Source organism: Haliotis rubra, unplaced genomic scaffold, assembly GCF_003918875.1.
Source record: "Haliotis rubra isolate DU_JTF1 unplaced genomic scaffold, ASM391887v1 Scf111, whole genome shotgun sequence".
Taxonomy (NCBI): domain Eukaryota; kingdom Metazoa; phylum Mollusca; class Gastropoda; order Lepetellida; family Haliotidae; genus Haliotis; species Haliotis rubra.
This window is the reverse complement of record NW_025765015.1, coordinates 106,321-125,890: the sequence shown is the minus strand read 5'-3', so window position 1 is coordinate 125,890 and position 19,570 is coordinate 106,321. Positions and strand designations below refer to the sequence as shown.

The following is a 19,570-nucleotide window of genomic DNA, read 5'->3' as shown; positions in this document are numbered from 1 at the left end:
AAATCAACAGAGTTGGTCTGTCGATTTAATGTGACTGCAAAATTTGGTTTTGTTGGATTTATTAGATTTTATGTTAGTGAGCAATACATCGGTCTCAAATGAGATCAACAGACTGTACGTTGGGACACGTTAGAATTGATCTTCAGTAACCAATGTTTGTCGTAAGGGGCGACTAATGTGATGGGTGGTCAGGCTCGCTGACTTTGTTGACACATGTCATCGTATCCCAATTTCATTGTCTGGATTGTCTGGTCCAGACTCGATAATATAGCTGGGATATTGCTGATTGCGGCGTAAAACTGAACTCACTCACGCACTTACTTTGATAGTCTCCGGAAGTGAAGTTGGTCATCCCCTTCACCAAGTTGATGATCTCGTTTTGCTCTTGTTTATCTTTGGTGAGTTGTTTCCGCCTATTTCTCCTGTCATTCCTACCCCCTCGTCCCCCACCTATTCCCCACCCCTCCCTCCTCTACCCCCACCCATACCACCTCCACTCCCATCCCTACCTCCTCTACCCCCACCCCTACCTCCTCTACCCCCACCCATACCACCTCCACTCCCACCCCTCCCTCCTCTACCCCCCCCCTTCCTCCTCTACCCCAACCATACCACCTCTACTCCCACCCCTACCTCCTCTTCGCGAACCCATGCCTCCTCTTCCACCATGTCTGTGGCTACCAATTCCTTTCACGTGACCGTCACTCCCACCCATAATAATTTCAGTATCCCCCATATTCCCAGCCTGTCCTTCGTTTTCCATGTCACCACCCATATTACCTCTACTCCCACCCCTACCTCCTCTGTGTCTGTGGCCATGCATTCTGCTCCCACCCCCTCCTCCACCATGTCTGTGGCCACCAATTCCGTTCGCGTGCCCGTTCCTATCCCCCGTAAATTCAGTATCTCCTTGTTGTCCAGCCTGTCCTTGCTCAAACAGTCCTTGAAGATTCTTGTATTCCGATCCATCTTCGCGTTGACCATCTTGACCGTCAGTTTCCTCTTCATCTCCCCGGGAGTCGTACTGGCTGTAGGCGCTGCTGATGAACAGCAGAGTCGCCAGGCCAAAGGCTGCAGCAAACAGAAAATATTACGAACAATGTCACTAGATGTGCTATAGCTAAACGTATCAATTGCTTGATAACGGTGTTAGCATCTACATCGAAACGAACGACATGTATTGCAACTACAGAAGCTACAGAATACACAAATGTAATCTTCTTTAAACGTACTAACATTACAAAATAGGAATGAAAGAGATGTCAGGAAAACCTTATTATAAATACACAGATGTGAACTTTCCGGATATAATCTCGTCATTTTAAGTGTACTTGTTAATATATGTTTACACGTTTCATTTCTCTATACTTAAATGAAAGAACTGGATTTGTTTTTTGGTATATTGTGAATGTCCCGTCATAATGAATTGAAGTAGGCAACGTTTCCAAACTGCAATATTAAAAAGACAACCCCAAAAGAAAACGTCAGTCACGGATATGCTATATCTGGATTGGAAGAGTACGTAAATTATCATTTACAGTGAGATTATTCACCTAGAGAAAGGTGGTTCATTACAGCTTTTGGCGCCACTTGTGTTCCAGCTGGGTAGTTTTGACGTTTGTAATCTGAAAATAAACAAAACAAAACATTTCTGTTAAAACACGTTTTGTATCGGACTTTACCCACACTGGGTCTCGCAGATTAACCTGGGGTAACTGTACCCACACTAGATCCCAGTTTAATCTTAGGTTTGCCATTATGTATGAACACTTGGCACTTATTAAGAAACGTGACTTGTGTGATGTTCTATCAGTGACAGATGCATGTCGCACTTGCCTATTTCTACATGCATTCACTGTCATAAATATAAAAGGAAATATAAATTATATTATGAAATGTTAGATTGGTGTAACACTGTATTCTGTTAACATAAATGTGTTATATAAATATATATAGAAAGACGCTGTTCACAAACAACTGAAATTTCGTCAGTAATGGTCAAAGACGATTGAGTTTGAAAAACTATAATTCTGCTTATTTAACCATTGCATGTTTAGCGTGGACTACGTCTTAACTTAACTAAACCCAGGCGTAATATACTGGTCCATCTAGTGGGAATTCTAGGTTAAGCTAGGTCCCCAACAACCAATGAAGGTCCATCGAGTGGGGATTCTGGTTTAGGATAGGTCCTAAACAACCAATGAAGGTCCATCGAGTGGGGATTCTGGTTTAGATCACAGCAACCTATGTTTACCCACCCTCTACACAACCTATGTTTGCATACCCTGTACGGAATCTTGGCTAATATAGGTACCCATTACCCTATGCTGGTCCACTCCGTTGAGGTTCTGTGTTAGAATTCGTCTCCAGCAACATATGCGGTCTCACCCCTATGGGACTCTGTGTTAGAATAGGTATCTAATAACTTATGCTGGTCCACCACTTGGGGATTCTGAGCTCCAGTAGATCTCCAGCACCTATGTTGTCCTGTGGGTCAATTCTAGGGCTGAGATGGGTATCCCGGATACCCGAGACGGGTGGGTAATGAGTTGGACCCGGTTACCCGTCTCAGTACCCGAACCCGTTATGATCATGTGACTAATAGATTAAACGATGTAATATGTTATTCTTTCATGATGAACAGGTTGTATCGTCTTGGAAGATTTGGACATGATCTACAGTCACTTCTTGTGAACATAATACATGGTTAAGATGAAGAGGGAAACTTGTTTATGGATAGACAACTTCTTTATTGCATTATTGCAGTGGATGCGACGTGTCGGTGTAGATCCTAACACCATTATCAAGCATCACCCATAAAAAGTGTTTTCCTCTTCATCATACCAGCTTCTAAATGCCACTTAAGGAAGACATGGTTAAGATATTGAAAAACTCCAAATTTTAGCCTCCAAGCTGAAGACTATATTGCCTTTTGATGGCAAATTTGATGTCAGGAATCAACATAACGGGTATCCGGGTAGGGTAGGGTAATAGGGGTGGGGTATCCGGTTGAAATTTGGACCCGTCCCAGCCCATAGGCCCTCGTGTCTTTGCTACACAGTACAATACATTATGACATCATCTCAAATGATTAATGTTTTTTTTAAATCTTTAATCCTCGCAAAGACACGAGGGCCTGGGTCCCAGCCCTAGTCAATTCCCTGGCCACGTCATACCAAATGACGTCACAATGTGGTACTTGTTGTTACCCTGTCTGCTTCTCGACATAAATGGGTCGAAATATGGACTGGTCCACATGTGTACACTGTGTCTGGGTATCAAAGTTGTACTAGGGCATGTTAATTCAGTGGGCTAGCACTATGACACAGGGATTAATCCGGACAGGCAGAACCTATATACGCATGCATGCACGCACACAGACACACACACGCACACTTATAATAATAATAAATAATAAGTCATCAGAATCTGATTCTTATTACCCCGGATAACCCAAGCTAGAAGGTTATAGTCACATGACTTTATCCAACCGGGTACCCATTTTCTGCTGGGTGAACAGAAGCAATTTGGAACAAACTCACTTGCCTTAGGTGAGACTACAGGTATCACATGTGCTTTGTTGTGGGGCAGGAGTGAAGTCCTTGAAACTCTCAGGAGTCAAGCTGTCAAACACGGTCACCCATCCAAGGACTGTCCGAGCTCGACGTTGCTTAACTTCAACTGATTCGTGACCTGAGTTCTGTGCACAGGACCACACGCCACCATTTTTTAATCAAATCATCTTCAACGCGACCTTAAACCACACCCCTGTGGTCATACAAATATACTCATGGTAACGAATAAGGAACACATGAAAGTACAAGTGTTCCAAAATTCTTTTCCTGGTTTCTTCACAAGGTATGTACAGCACTGTGGGTGAAATAAATAAGGGAACACTTGCACTTTCATGTGTTCCCTTATTCGTTTCCATAATTACATGTACAGAGGGTTAACCTCGCATCGTTTGTTGCGACAACATCTCTTACCTTGTAGCGTTACCCGGCTCTGTAGAAGTGAATGCTGTCACAGCGCACACCGTATTTAAGCTGTTCTCCGACGTACGTTACCACGTGACTAGATACGTCCTAACGTGGTTGTAGTTATGGTTTACGTAATACGATACACGTATGGCTGGGTGCAATCTATTTCGGGTGGAAATACATTCCTAAGCTTTTTTTGGTTTCATTTATGGGCATCGGCAGATGTGGATGATTTAGAACCTTGAAAACTGGGTTGTTTTCATATTTACTTTGCATTCTGAATAACAATTATTCGACATTTGGATTCTGAAATTTGATCTGTGTACACAGCAACATGAAAAAACATGAGTGTATAATATTTGACCGATTTGAATACCCGATGCGAATCGTACTTGATTTTAATTTAAATTTGCTACAATCATGCGTTATATGTTGGTGGTGTCGATCTTGGCATTTATACCTGTAATGTTGCTGAATACAATAATATTGCTGACACTGAACGACGAGTTTAGGAGCAACCCCGTATCACCGACAGTGGGATGAATCCCCCTGCCCACTGTATCTGATGACCAAGAATTGATATCGTCCCTATTGGGTGTCTCCACGTCAATGAGGCTATCTTTGTCCTCTATTATTTGCAACAACTAAGCAACTACTGCTTTGTAGAGATTCAAACACGTATACAATTTATGGATAATCTATTATTAATATGAAATTGTGTAAATCGGCATCTACTGTTCCTGATGGTTAACAAAATATGTCCAAGATCGATCTTGTTCATTTTCATGGAAATATCAATTTTACGTGTAATTATGTATATTTTCTCTCATGCTGCTATCAGTGTGATAATAATATAAAAAAACATTTCCAGAAAAACAAAAATGAAATTTGTAACTGTGTAAATTATGAGATTAAGTATATCCTGATCTTGGCGTGTCAGCTTCATAAGGGGTGAAGCCCCGGAGTAGCGCAAGTCGCAGACCTTCGCCACTTCAGTAGAACTCACCAGCAGAGTCTAACACTGGTAAATCTCAGAGCCATAAGCAGACTGTACTTTCAATTTCAGATTTGAAATTTTAATTCTGTACGTGTACTGTTAATGATTGAGTCCGGACCAGGCATCTAGTGATTGACATTATCGATCTGTATATTTTTTTTAACTAAGTCATAGATTTTGGCCACCTGATCCCACATGTTGTCTCTGGCGATAAATATAGGTTCTTGTGAAGCTGAACCTGCAACAGTTATTCATTTGTTATGTGAATGTGATTATACACTTGGATTATGGAGTGGCTTGTCGGATTGGTTAAACGCTGTAGCTGCCGAAGAATTGTTTCTACAAATGAAAAAAAAAAATTCTTGGATTTGAAGGAAAACATAACAATCCATTGAATGTCATCAGTATTATCGCCAACAAAATATTTATAATGGCAGTAAACAGAAAACCAAACCATGTTTTAAACATGTTAAGAGAGTGAGTGAGTGTTTTTTGTTTTACGCCGCACTCAGCAATATTCCAGCTATATGGTGGCGGTCTGTAAATAATCGAGTGTTGCCCAGACAATCCAGTGATCAACAGCATGAGCATCGATCTGCGCAATTGGGAACCGATGACGTGTGTCAACCAAGTCAGTGAGCCTGACCACCCGAACCCGTTAGTTGCCTCTTACGCCAAGCATGGGTTACTGAAGATCAATTCTAAGCATGATCTTCACGGGTACATGTTAAGAGAGATACTTAACAACTATGAGGCAACAAAGATAAACTATTTCCAAAATTGTAAATACTGAAGTTTATTCACATTTTGGTCATCATTTCATTCTTTGTTTGCAGAGACTTAAAATACAATCTTCCCCGGGGTCAAATATAAAAAAAACTCTTTTCTTGCAGAAACTGGCAAATACTCTACACAACCTATTTTCTGTACATCATTGCCAGTTAAGAATAATATTTATAATATATTATGGCTTGTGTGCCATCTGTTGTACAATATTATAAATTGACACATATTTCTGTGCTACATGTTGTATGTACCTTGTGCTATTTGTATTTCATGCTCCATAATCCTGTTATGTATTTTTATACATGTCACTGTACATCTTTTTTGTAATACATGACAATGGGAAATATAAGACTTAAATTAAAGAAAAACAGATAGAAGAAAACTACACAGATCTATTTAAATAGTTTATTTATTAAGCTTCCCCATAACTTGTCAAGTCCAAAGGATGTATCAAGCACAATATTGTTTTGCCATAGATACAAAACACACGAAAGTTACAAAAATATAAGTTACAAATATATAAGTTACAAAAATATGCATCGAAAGGCTATACACATTTATGATTCATTATATATACATGATATATACATATATATTATGCATCCACACATACTAAAGACATTTCTTTTGTTTTCAGCGCTGGTGAACTCGTGAAGGGGCGAAATCATTTCGCTTGGTCTACCCGAAATATATACGAGAAAAGGGTTTTCACACATGGTGTAACAAATGGAAAATTCATCTTTTGATTAATCTATGATGTTGATTAAGTCGCTTTGTTTCGGGAACACTATTTTTACAAATGAAGATGAAGGAAAGTGAAGTTGGCCTGGTTTTTACATCCGTGCAAGGGAAAGGGTATCCTTTTTATCAGGCCACATATTTCCACACCGGCTGAGATAAATCTTTCATTATTTCACGTCGGAAATACAAATTCATGGCAGAAACTATGTACTTTGTTTACCAAGCAGGAAAGAAAATATGGGCTGTACATATGGTGAGGTATATGCATAGAACACGTTAGTTTGTATGTAGTTTATATCGAGACATTTATTCAGACCAGCGAGTGATTGTCAACCTAGTTTGGGGGAGGATTGTTTTAGAGATTTGACATTGGTAAAATGCTAGGAGGGACCTATATCAATCTTTGTTATTTATACTGATTATCGACACCGATAGGCCCTTTCCTTTTACATACGAATATATGCATATCGTTGAAACATATCATGCACAAGAATCCATGTCAAACGATATCCTTTAAGAATTCTTGACATCATTTGAGCGAAAACCTAGCTGTCTTTTCAATGCTTAACGAACCTACTGTTATCTCTATACAAACAAACAGTTATTAAAATGCTAAGAACTTATGAGATTACTGACACTGAGCTTGAAATTTTAATTCCGAATATAATGATAAACAGTTTAACCGTAACTTGTCAGCATGTCGTACATGTGCACTGCCGCGTGAAGGCGAGAGACACTCCAGTTCAGTGTCCTGACCCAGGGACTGGGAATTGGAGAGGACTCTCTCGAGACGTCGAATCAGCAGCATGAAGAGACGCTTCCATGGGACAGGTAGATGAACTCTCTAAGTACGGGTTACAAAGTCAAACGTGATTCCAAGAACGACAATAATCATCTTTCACCGCATGTCCGACTCGTAGTGATGTATGGGTGGCAATACTTTTCGGCGTTTCTGAATTGGACTTTGACGTCATCTTTGCACACTGACAGTAGATCGGCACCAATGTGTGTGATGGTAGAACAAGGTGTTCTGTTTATCAGTGTAGTACTCTGTTGTCATGTTGCCATGTTTTTCATACAAGTAATGTTTTAAAGCAGCACATATCGGAAATAAGTTGCTGGACCTGAATGCTTATGTGTGAGTCGGAAGGTTCATTTATTTGGTTCAAGCACAAAATAATCAGGAACATTTTCAGTGTCATTCTCTTGTGAATGTTCATCTCTATTCGACATTTTGGTTCTAGTTTTCTTGTTTTTGGTCAGCGTTTCATAGCCACAGTCTTCACCAGTATCTGGCTTGTTGCCAAGAGGGATGAAGTAGGACCCTCGGTCTGCGGCATCAGTATGGACGTCAACATCACCCCCGGCTTGATGACTGTCATCGTAGTCTACCTCGGCGAGGGAGAAGCGTGGGGAATCCCATGGTTCCAGGTACTCGATGCTACCAGCGAGATCCTTGTTATTGGTAGTGCCAGGTGGCGGTACTTTGATGTACCGGCCAGGAAGACTCGGGCCGGGGGATCCTTCTCGCTGCTTTTGCTTCAAGGCTTGTGCACGGTATTTACTAAGAGGCTGAGAACAGAAACAGGGATTATATAACATACGTCGTAACCGGCATGAATTGGGAATCAAACGTCATCTCTAAATTCCGTTTAGCCATACTTTCCGTACGAGTTGACATACTTCCCAACCTGATTCAGTCGACAAACAAACAAATGTTATTCGCTGTAGACCAAAGACTAAGAATTACAAAGTTTAAATCACTCTTGTATTATATGTGAGTGAGTGAGTGAGTGAGTATGGTTTGACGCCGCTTTTAGCAATATTCAAGCAACATGATGACGGGGACACCAGAAATGAGCCTCACACATTGCACCTATGTGGGTAGTCGAACCCGGGTCTTAAGCGTGAAGAGAAAACGTTTAGGCTACCACACCGACCCTTGTAATTTAAGTCTGACATGTACAGGCACAGTGCATTTTATCACCCGATTTCTTTTAAACAAATGAAAATGAATATGGACACCTTTATTCGCTTTGTGTTAGATATAGATTAACATTAATTATTAAAAAATAAGTACTGAATGTATCGTAATTGTAAAACTATTGTTACGTTCTTTTTCAGTAACACAAATAAAAATGGAGCAAGCGGTTTAAATGTCTGACGATTCGTGTACGTCGACAATCCGTGATGACTCTATACCTACCAGTGTGACGTCAGAAATCTCCGAATAAGCGCTTGCGTCCTCAGCATCGCCTGCAGCGTAGCTGACCTGCCACTTGTCGTCCCTGGGAGAATGATAACACCAGAGTGTGTGAGTGAGTGAGTGGGTTAGTGGGTGGATGGGTTTGTGAGTGAGTCCAAGGAACAACGGTATTATGCTGACAATTCTGAGAACATCTAATTTCGAACCTACGGTCATAGGGTTGCAGAACACCTGACTGTGCACGTCGAGTTGTCGTAGCGTTATAGTTTATCACAGGCTTACGAATGTTGTAGCGCTACCAACGTTTTGTGGGTCGAGACCTAGTACAGGCAGTCGTGATCACCTTGTACAAGTAACTGTCTGTTTAGTTCATCAACCCAGAGTCTGTTAAGTCTCGTGTGTACAATCACCCGGCAGGATTATATTTGTTTCACCTTTATTAAGTACAACGGTAAGCTGTAGTTACCCAGGTTTTCTTTCTCTTGTTTTTCTTCTTCTGGCGGACTACGAGACACAGCAAGAGGATGATGAGGCTGATGAGAACAAAGCCGCCAACAGCGCCCCCTATGATGAGGTAGAGTGGAGATCTCCCTGGAAATAGATCGATACTTTAAGAACTGGAAGCATCACTTAGAATACCCGCTGAACCATAGATGTGGATTTTATTCATAGCGAGTGACTTAGTTTAGTTTCAAGGCGCAATCAGCAATAATACTATTTATTCCAGCTGTATAGCGGCGGTCTGTAAATAACCAAGTCTGGACTAGACAATCCAGTGGTCATCAGCATGAGCATCGATCAACGCAACTGAGATACGATGGCATGTGTCAACCAAGTCAGCGAACCTGACCGACCGATCCCATTAGTCGGATTATATTCATAACGGTTTCTTGTTAACATATGTAGGTCAACACAATTCATGTAACCAATAGCCTGTCCCTTTTCCATCAGGTTTTCGAAGAACAGTTACCTCGGCTGGGATTCGAAATCGTATACCGTATGTCATGACAATACTGATTCCATCAAAGGCTCTGGCAATGTTAACAATTGGTATCTGACCAAAAACATTCAAATGTATTCGGATTTTGCATTTTAAACATAAACTAAATGTGCAATTGTAACAATTCTGCAAATATGATGAAATAGCTGCACGCTAGTTGGCACGCCATGTCACGTGCGTAATTGACTGGAGGAGGGTCGGGTCTACTTCTGTGTCGGATGTGAGTGGGGATGGGGATGGCAAGAAGTGGGGGTTGGGTGAGAGGGGGGGGGGCGGAATGGCGAGTCTATATTGACATGTATTTCATGTAGTATCATCTCTATTACATCGGATCGAAGCAAAAATAATATATTGTATATCTAAACAAACCCAGCTGGTATCAATGATCATCTCTAATCCAGTGTATTTCATATTGAATGTTCAGTGTAGCATCCGTCCGGCGTAACAATTCAACATCAGAAACTCCCTTAATAATGACGTCGTTATTCAGATATTTCCGGGCACGCGGGCGACCTAAGTATGGAGATCCTTCATTCCACTTGTCACGATACAACAGACGGCCCCTCGTACGGAAGACACAACCACGTACTTCCATCCCTTAACGTATCTATCAGCTTCCCGTAGTCATTGACGACAGGGTTCGCTCTTTCAGCTACAGACCAATGTTCAATGCCAATCTAAGTACAATGCATGAAGCCCATTCTATGGGTCTCCGTCCGCCTGAATATTGTCCAACTTTGTTGGCACAGCGTAATGTGTTTTAATTGACAGTGTTTGGTTGCTGTCAAACACCGACGTCGACAATACTCTAGCAACATACGATGACGGCAATCAGTCAAGTCACCACCGTATTAATTTAGTTGCCTTTTACTCGATGCGTGGATTTCTGTGGACCAGTTCTGTTCCGGGAGCCAGGGCAAAAACAGTTCCGGACTAAAACATGTGTTATTCGTTTGTTTGTTTCATTGTTGTTTAACGCCGCACGCAACAACATTCCAGCTGTATGACGGCGGTCTGTAAATAAGCGGGTCTGGACCAGACAGTCCAGTGATCAACAGCATGAGCATCGATCTGCGCAACTGGGTTGCGACGACATGTCAACCAAGTCAGCGAGCCTGACCACCTGATCCCGTTAGTCGCCTCTTAAACAAACATTGGTTGCTGAAGATTAGTTATAACCAGGATCGTCACGTGTTTGTTCTTCAATTAGTGTACAACAGGCAAATTACATAAACATTGTTTCATTTTCAGTCTTACCAGATGGAAGTGAATCACACGTGCACTGAAGATGCTGAAGCTGCTTGTTGAAGAAGCTCTCCACGGCGTGGTGCATCGCTTTGCTTCCACACACGTGTACGGTTCTGTTGTAGTTCTGTAACCTGAAACAGTTGGACTACAATGAAATTCTTTGAAGTGTATACAGCTATTCCATTTCCTTCTTAGTACGGTATTACAGTTGTGGACTATATTCATATGGTCGCCTGGCTAGCTGTTAAGTCACACCCTTTACACGGGCTGCATGTAGCAATATTTGAACGGTAAATATTGAAAATCGTTTCCTGTTATTTTTAGAAATTCTGTTGATATGTTTGAATCTATGGCGTCGCACAGTTGATATAACGAGACGACCATAAGAGCTAGCAGGCCCACTACACAGCCCTACCCGGTTGACGTTACTTGTCCATTTATTCGAGAAAATACACCTTTTCTTTTGGACAGACCATTGACCCCTCCCTCTATATCCACGTTTCGAAATTTAGATTGTTCGTTGTTCGTTGACATGCTGTCGCTTTTAAGATTAGCTCAGCTGAGTTAGTAGACCACTTTGACTTATGTGTGCATGTGTATCACATGCTGTTTATGCATTATGTGAAATTTTGTTTTGACTCGATGTGTTCAGATTCAATGATAGGGTGTTGTAAAGGAACATCTCTACAAGAACAGTATTCACGTGATTAGTTCCAAATCGTTTTGTCGATAGTACATTGTGTGATCGTCAAAGGTCATTATTTGGAATATCTACCCTATGGGCCAGAAAAGCTTAGTGCTCGTGCTTTGATGAAACCCTTCCGGCATCTCCCCAGTGGAAAGGACCTACCACCTATCACTGCTGGAGCACAAAGTTTACAGGTAAACAGAAAGCAACGTGTTCATGAGTATGTTCACTAAAATACAGGTAATGTGTACTCACATGCACACAGCATCTACAGATGTCTTGTCGGGATATTTATCATCAATACACCTCCTCAACTGAGTCCACTCTCGTCGGTGGTGGTCATCTTTGTCCAGCTTGGTCTTTGTCTGACTCTGTTTGTTCTCCTCGTGGTCGTGGGCTTCGTCTCTTTTGGACCTGGACTGACCCCCCTCGCTGACCGGTTTCTGACGAAGTACCCGGGCGTGGTTGTGGTCGTCCCCCACGTGGTTGTCATCGTCGTCACTGATCAGCTCACTCAGGTGTGTGGCCAGATCTTGTCTGATCATCGACCTCTCGGCATCAGTGCAGGAGAACTTCACTTCATCGTCCTTGTTTGGCTGAACCAGACTGGTAAGAGATGTACAAAATGAGAACGGTTTTACTCGGCTTCCGACATTGCACACATGATGAGAATGGATTAGATCCGCCCCTTCTGCGTGGCGAGCAAACACTTTAACCACTTGAGAAACTACCCTGCACAGAAAAAACAATATATCAACTATCTAACTGAAAATATCAAAAAGGATTCCACAATCCTTGATGAGGCAGGTGTTCACTTTGAACATGATTCTATGTAACGATTTTTCAATGTTGATGAAGGCGGAACACAAGTATTTTCACCTAACATATTACTGGGATGACTACAGACAGGTGTTAAGGTGTATTGTGTTGGACCAACTGCTTTCTCTCCCTGCTCGCGCTATAATCACATTAAATACATTACCTTGATGACCGTGTATGTACCCACCTACAGATATGTGTCAGTTCTATGTCTTTGCCTTGTAGGATGAGGAGTGTATTTTCCTGGGAGTACAGCTCGTTGAGGCAGTGGTTGAAGCCGTTACACTGGTCCCGTAACTCCTTCAAGTGGGCCTTGATGTATTTGGCGTGTTTAGCTGAAACAGACGCAAATCCAACTATCAACAATTACGTCCTGTCGGGTCCAAGAGTATTTGAGTGAGTGAGTTTAGTTTTACGCCACACTCAGCAATATTCCAGCTGTATGACGGTGGTCTGTAAATAATCGAGTCTTGACCACACAATCCAGTGATCAACATCATGAGCATCGATCTAAGCAATTGGGAACCGATGGCATGTGTCAATCAAGTCAGCGAGCCTGACCACCCGATCCCGTTAGTCGCCTCTTATGACAAGCATGGGTTACTTTCAAAGAATATAGACTGATCTCTGAGCTATTTTTTCTATAAATCTTGTTGACTCTGTTACGGTTGTAATGTGTGTGATTTCATTATTACGCACGCGTGTATGGGATGTGTTTTGGTGTGACGTTTTACAGAAAAAGGCGTCCATGCAGTTAGTTCGCCGCGTGCAGTTATCATTCTGACTGACTGAGTTTGGTTTTTACGCCGCTTTTAGCAATATTCCAGCTACATCACGGCGGGGGACACCAGAAATGGGCTTCACACATTGTGCCCATGTGGGGATTCGAACCCGGGTCTTCGGCGTGACGAGCCAACGCTTTAACCACAGGACTACCCCACCGCCGCTAGTTATCATTCTGCTAATACTTGGCATTAGCATTAATAATTCATGTCTTCTACGCTTTTAAAGGTATAAAATGTAAAGAGAACATATATAGTCTGAAAACATTTTCGTAGAAATATCACAATATTAATATATATTGATAACATTCAAAGACAGCACGTTATGTTCCGCCCTTATCTAGGTCATCGTCACCTTCCCAAGGCAGAATCTTGTTAAAGGAGAAATACATTTAATTTGTCGTCGTAGTGTACTTTCTAGTCTCGCCTTGAATACATTCCGCACACTGACCTTCCTGCTGTGAGCAGGTGCTTGTTACTGTTTCCGTGTCACTGTGCGTGTCATAGTCAGCGATGGGGAATGTTGCAGTCAACAAAAGCTTACACTGGATGAATCCTTAATATGTGCAACAAATCGTTTCTCTCGGGATGTCGCGTCTGATTGCTTGAAACATTTAGTTCTATCATAATTCAGAGTGAACTTGTATATTCCGTATAACAGTAGTATACAAATACGAAACTGTTTTAAACCACGGACATATATGTGTTGTTGTGAAACATGAGAACCCATGGTCAAGGATAACCCCCGCTCTCTCTCATTGGCTCTATAAATGGAAAATTCACTTTGTAAACCAGGCAACATATAGAGGTATAGTATAATAATGGCAGCTTCAACTTCAGCCACTGTAAGCCATTATCACTCCTGGTCTGCCCCTCAAATCGGCTGTTGTATCAAGCTGAGAAATGAATGATTATTTACACTGATGAATAATATTACTTACATTCGTGCACTTGTACTTCACATTCGTCAGCAATGTGAGACATTGTTCCAACACTTTATCTATGTTAGATATTAAGTTGGAGCGAACTACTGCAGGCCAGTTGGTAGTGACAAACTCTGAAACTCACGTCATTTCCGGCCACTTCCTGTCTTTCCTCCCCGAGTATGGTGGACAAGAGTTCACTCAGTCACATTTGTGACGCATGAGAGAATCAGTGGAGAATGTACCAGGACACAATATGTAGGATATTTCGGCATGTGGGTATGCACATTAAATGAAACACCGAGAAATAGGGTTGGTCTAGGGTAGATTTGGTCTAAGTTAACGCTCACCAGGTACCGCACGTGCATTTGTTTCACTGTTCCAACTACTTCGCTTATCCCCTTGTAATACAAACCAATAAAAGCCATTTGAATCTATGATCGTTTGTTAAACAACTTTTATCCTAAGTTGAATAAAATTCTGAGATTTAACTGTTCAATTGGCAAGGTAAAATTATGAGGATTCGCAATCTTAATCTCACGTTATTTGATTTATTTTTTTGTTTAAAGTGAAATTCATCGGTACGTTTTCACTGCAAACAGACTATAATGTCCGTTGTATTGAGGTCTACGTGACAAGAGAACATACCCATTTTATTTCCATTGTGCAGAGATGGGTCAGACACACAGTACAGCTGGTTTATATCATCAAATTATCATTCCGTTTAGTATATGCGAATAAAATATATGAATATGTATCAGTATGTAAAGTGTTCGTGAGTGCAACTGTTGATCAGGGGTTTTACATGCAGAAATGTAGATGGAAACAAAGAGTGAGTGGCCTTATATTTCAACTTCCTTAAAATAAAACACCGTGCGGATTTCTTTGTGAAATGGGAAGATTTTTGTTCAGAGCGTGATTATGTCCTGACCAACGGAGGTTGACTCATTCGTCCTCTACTAGTACACATTGTTTTGAGTTTGTCATTTACTGGTAATGACATTTTATCATTTCATATTTCAACAATGATACGTTGTCTAATCTACTTTCCATATTGCGCCCGGGTTCGATTCCTCACATGGGTACAATATGTGAAGCCCATTTCTGGTGTCCCCTGACGTGATGTTGCTGGAATATTTCTAAAGGCGGCGTAAAGCTAAACTCACTCACTACCTAAGGGGCTAGCAGAGCTTCCGCCATCTCCCCAGTGGAAGGGACCTACCACCTATCACTGCTGCCACTCACTCACTCCATATTGTGACACACTATAAACTGCTTGTGTTCGGCTGGTAGACAGTGGAATGACAACAAGGTGGTATGCACTGCTTGATGTGGTCACGTGTTCTGTCTGACGGGAAAAAGGCACAACATTTATATAGGCGTAAAAGGTATTGTTTACATTGTAATATGAAAAACCAACGTCCATTACAGTGTAGCGTCTCATGTCATCAAGAAAGAATGACACGCAGTCGACCAAATCACCGAACCTTCTCTACCTGGAAGGACCCGGGCATACATTGGTCTTCCGCAACCCATCCTTGTCGTGTGAGATAACAGATCGGGTAGTCAGACTCGCTGACTCGGTTGATGCATGTCATCCTATCCCGACTGCGTGGATCGATGTTTATCACAATACGTTTCCATATGGTTATAAAAACGTTCCAAAAACGTTTTGAAAACATAGTTTTGTGGAGGTTTTTTTACGTTTTAAAAACGTTTTTACGAAACGTTGGCGAGAAACATTAGAAACCTTCTAAAACGTTTTGAAACGTTTTTCCATTGGGTTTCCAAAACGTTTCAGAAACGTTTGGGCTGAACCGTCTTCCGATTGTATAGATATCATAAACGATATCATCTTCTGATATTGTTGCAAGGCTAATTTACCAACACTAAGTGTTTTGAATCTGTCCAATAAATACATACACGTAAGTAAATTTGTTAATCATGTCATCCGTTATTATTAGTGAAAACGAAAACAAAACAATTATATGTTTTAAAGAATACTTCATTTCATCAATACATATGGAAAATGATCAGTCATCTTTGTCACCGGGCTCTTCTTGCGTCTGTGTTGGCTTCTGAAATAAACGCAAAAGAAATTCTATAAATATTTACTGTCCGATGCTCACTTGATCTTGTCTGGTCCAGACTCGATGGTGCTGGAATATTACTGCTACATAATGTTTCTGTGTCGTGAAACTATGTTGAAGAGTACAAATTCCAACCAGTATTTATCGAAAACTTAAAAAACACCCAGATCAATCAACCTCAGTCGGCCATTAATCATATGCAGTAGAAATTTATTACCAACCAAATAAAAACAATTTGTCAAATTGTGCAAGTGATTTCATCTGATTATATTGTAAGATACTTCCCCCCAAAACGGGCATCATTTACATAAGAAAATTCTTACCCGCAATAGTTTTACGGGACTGAATATTGTGTATTTCTTACAGTTGTCCCAAGTTATAAATGATAAGTTGCCTTTTAATGGCAGGATGAACTTTTATTTAAAAGTATTTACTTATGATGGGGCTGACATTTGTTGTAAGGAATCATAGTCTGTTTGTTAGGGAAGTGACGTATTGTTTATGCTATAAAATAACGAACTGGAGTCACCGACTCGCATGTAATGTTATCCCCCGATTTCCTGTACATCGCTGATAAGCAACGAGTGTCTACGTGGCCAAATCTGTGTCGACAGATTGGATATGGGGATGAAATAAATAGGGGAAAATCCTTTATTTGAAAACACACGTCTACAGTTTTGTCATGTAATAAATGGTATTATAGTCAAGTTAATAGTTGACGTCTCTTTGTAATTTAATTGATATCACCATGACTCTACATTATATTATTTGCAAACACAGGTATACTGTGACATAGTTTGGATATGAATGTGCATTTATTTATTTACCACTCTGCAAACCTATATAAACAGGCTATCTCATTTTACTTGTACTACTGATTTTGATCTGGTGAACATTAGTACTCATGTAGTAACATTCTAACACTACGTCACAAAGATTTTATGCCACGATCACAAGGCAAGATATAGAATTTGACTGAAGAATAATAATGTGAATATACATACCTCCTTTTAGAAAACTGTCGTCTTGTCACAAGAGTAAAATGTACAGTCTTCTACATCCAGCAATGTGATGGAACTTCCCGCCTGCTATGTACAGAGTCCGATTTTGATTTTGAATGCACGGGTTCCTGCTCTGACCAGAGACCTAAATAGATCTATTATATGGTCTCTGCTCTGACCTGATAAAGTATCTGGGAAATTTCCTGAGAGCTGACACGATACAAGTGATAGCAAGTTGTCCACGCAGAGACGCACAGCAGTAAACGGGGGATTATATTTAAAATACAATGTTGGATCTATAGTAAATAGTACAGTACCAAAATCAGTGATAGTAATGAAACATATGACATACTATTCCACTTGAATAGTATGACCATAATTTCATAACCAATATTTTCAAGTTAATGTACATGCCTGTAGTGAACGGAGACATTGTTATCAGGAAAACTTCACCTTAAAATGTTTCACTTAAGATCATATAACGTTGTGATTTGGTTTCAATCAAACTTGAGAGAGAGAGAGAGCATGTAGTGGGGTATAAGTCGTGCCACGTCTTTGCACTCTTATTATAATACTTTTAGCCAAAATGCCACTTAATGGGGAATCAGGTGGTCACAGCATTTATTCCTTCCCTTAATAATAATAATAATGTGTCCATTTATATAGCGCCAAACTCCACACTAGGTATGCTCATAGCGCTAACAATCAAGGCCATTATTACCCCGGATAACCCAAGCTGCCTGTTAGGCGCTAGAAGGTTATAGTCATATGACTTTTTTCCACCGGGTACCCATTTTCCTGCTGGGTGAACAGAGACAATTTTGAACAAACTCACTTGCCTAAGGTGAGACCACATGTATCACATGTGCTTCGTTGTGGGGCAGGACTCAAGTCCTAGAAACTCTCAGGAGTCAAGCTGCCAAACACGGTCACCCATCCAAGGACTCTCCGAGCTCGACGCTGCTTAACTTCACCGATTTGTGACCTGAGCTTTAAGCACAGGACCACGCGCGGTGTCGATCGTAGCTCATCATTATACCAAACTCTTGTTCACCTTCCCAACACTCGGTTACTTACAGGTTACCACGGTATAGCTGCAATATTCCTAACTAATAAACAATATTCATTCTCTGAATAAAATAGATTCCGTCCCATGTACAGATTAGCCAATGTCACAAAATAAGTATTCATCCAACATAAACATGTAACAGTTAGGGACCGTTCATAATTTTTGGCTTGGGGGTGATGATGATTTTAAGGTGGGGTCACCCATTTTGTTCTGGGGACGTAGGGAGGGGGGTATCAAATTTGTACACATGTACTAGGGGTGAGCAATTTTGTACATACAAATATTTAAAGAGTATGCTTAAAAATATGGGAAGGGAGGGTGGGCTCATTGATTTTGTACATGACATGCAGGGGGGTCACTTACTTTGTCCATAATTTTAGCAGGGGGGGGGGCACTCACATTTTACATGTTTCTCAATAAAAATCATCATCACCCTCCTAGCCATAAATTATGAACGGTCCCTTATTTGGCATATATAAACCAGATATCTGAAATGACATTGACATTACTTTATTACAACAGTGGATTTTGTTCCTTGTTCAATAAATCATAACAATGTTTCATATATCCAAGGTCAGTAACTATCCAAACTTTCATAGCATTTACGATAAGTTTGCATCACATGATTTTGTCCTAGGAAAGTGTTCATGTGTCTCTGGTGTCAAAGGCGTCGCCGGAGTAAATGAGCTCTTATCGTAAATATTAATTCTTAAAAAAATTCTAATTAAATCTATTTTTTAATACATAATTACATAATTCGGTCACATACCTGATACTGGCGGGCATATTGACGTGGGGACATCCTTACTGGCCTCTGTCATGCTGGGCAGATCTATAGAAACTTTATCAGGCAAAATGACTGGTTTCTACATTAGGTCACGGTGTTGCTGAAGTCGTAAAGGGAGGAGTACAGTGTAGACTGTCTATAGATGGCGACAGTCCCCCTGACTATTCACGCCGTCAGTTCCGGGAGCTTTGAGAGGAATTTCACTGAGGGGACTGTTTGTGTGATGTGATTGACGTGACCGTGTTAGCCTCTATGTCCGTTATGACACATGTATTACTGTAAGTTCGTTACGTAATGTTCATTTGGGATTAGGAATTATATATAATATGAGGCTTCAAATCCAAATAGAACCTTGTAGAAAGAATGCTGATACAACCGGCTTTCAGTTTTGAAAACCGTGTTTCGCCTAGCATTAGCAGGTGAGGAGATGAATGAGAGTCGGCTGGAGTGGTT

The 19,570-nt window shown here is 40.9% G+C and overlaps 1 protein-coding gene across 2 annotated transcripts; it reads right to left on the bottom strand.

The window, feature by feature from the left end:
* Window positions 1-7,636: 7,636 nt before the first annotated feature.
* Window positions 7,637-19,301, bottom strand: LOC124287763. Of its 2 annotated transcripts, none has more exons than XM_046724263.1 (7): window positions 19,100-19,301; window positions 12,653-12,800; window positions 11,902-12,252; window positions 10,968-11,089; window positions 9,177-9,301; window positions 8,711-8,792; window positions 7,637-8,076 (listed from the first exon to the last, which is right to left on the bottom strand). In XM_046724263.1, the coding sequence occupies exons 1-6, from the start codon at window positions 19,149-19,151 to the stop codon at window positions 8,751-8,753; spliced, it is 840 nt and encodes a 279-aa protein (XP_046580219.1). In that variant the 5' UTR covers window positions 19,152-19,301; the 3' UTR covers window positions 7,637-8,076; window positions 8,711-8,750. The 2 variants fall into 2 exon arrangements, with proteins under 2 accessions (XP_046580219.1, XP_046580220.1); XM_046724264.1 differs by lacking the exon at window positions 19,100-19,301 and adding an exon at window positions 14,189-14,363.
* Between the last annotated feature and the right edge of the window lie 269 nt (window positions 19,302-19,570).

Coding starts and splice junctions, on each gene's coding strand:
- LOC124287763 (XM_046724263.1), bottom strand. CDS start 19,151: ATGACAGAGGCCAGTAAGGATGTCCCCACGTCAATATGCCCGCCAGTA. Junction 12,801..19,099: donor AATATGCCCGCCAGTATCAG/GTATGTGACCGA, acceptor CGTCTGTTTCAG/CTAAACACGCCAAATACATC. Junction 9,302..10,967: donor GTGTGATTCACTTCCATCTG/GTAAGACTGAAA, acceptor ATCTATTTCCAG/GGAGATCTCCACTCTACCTC.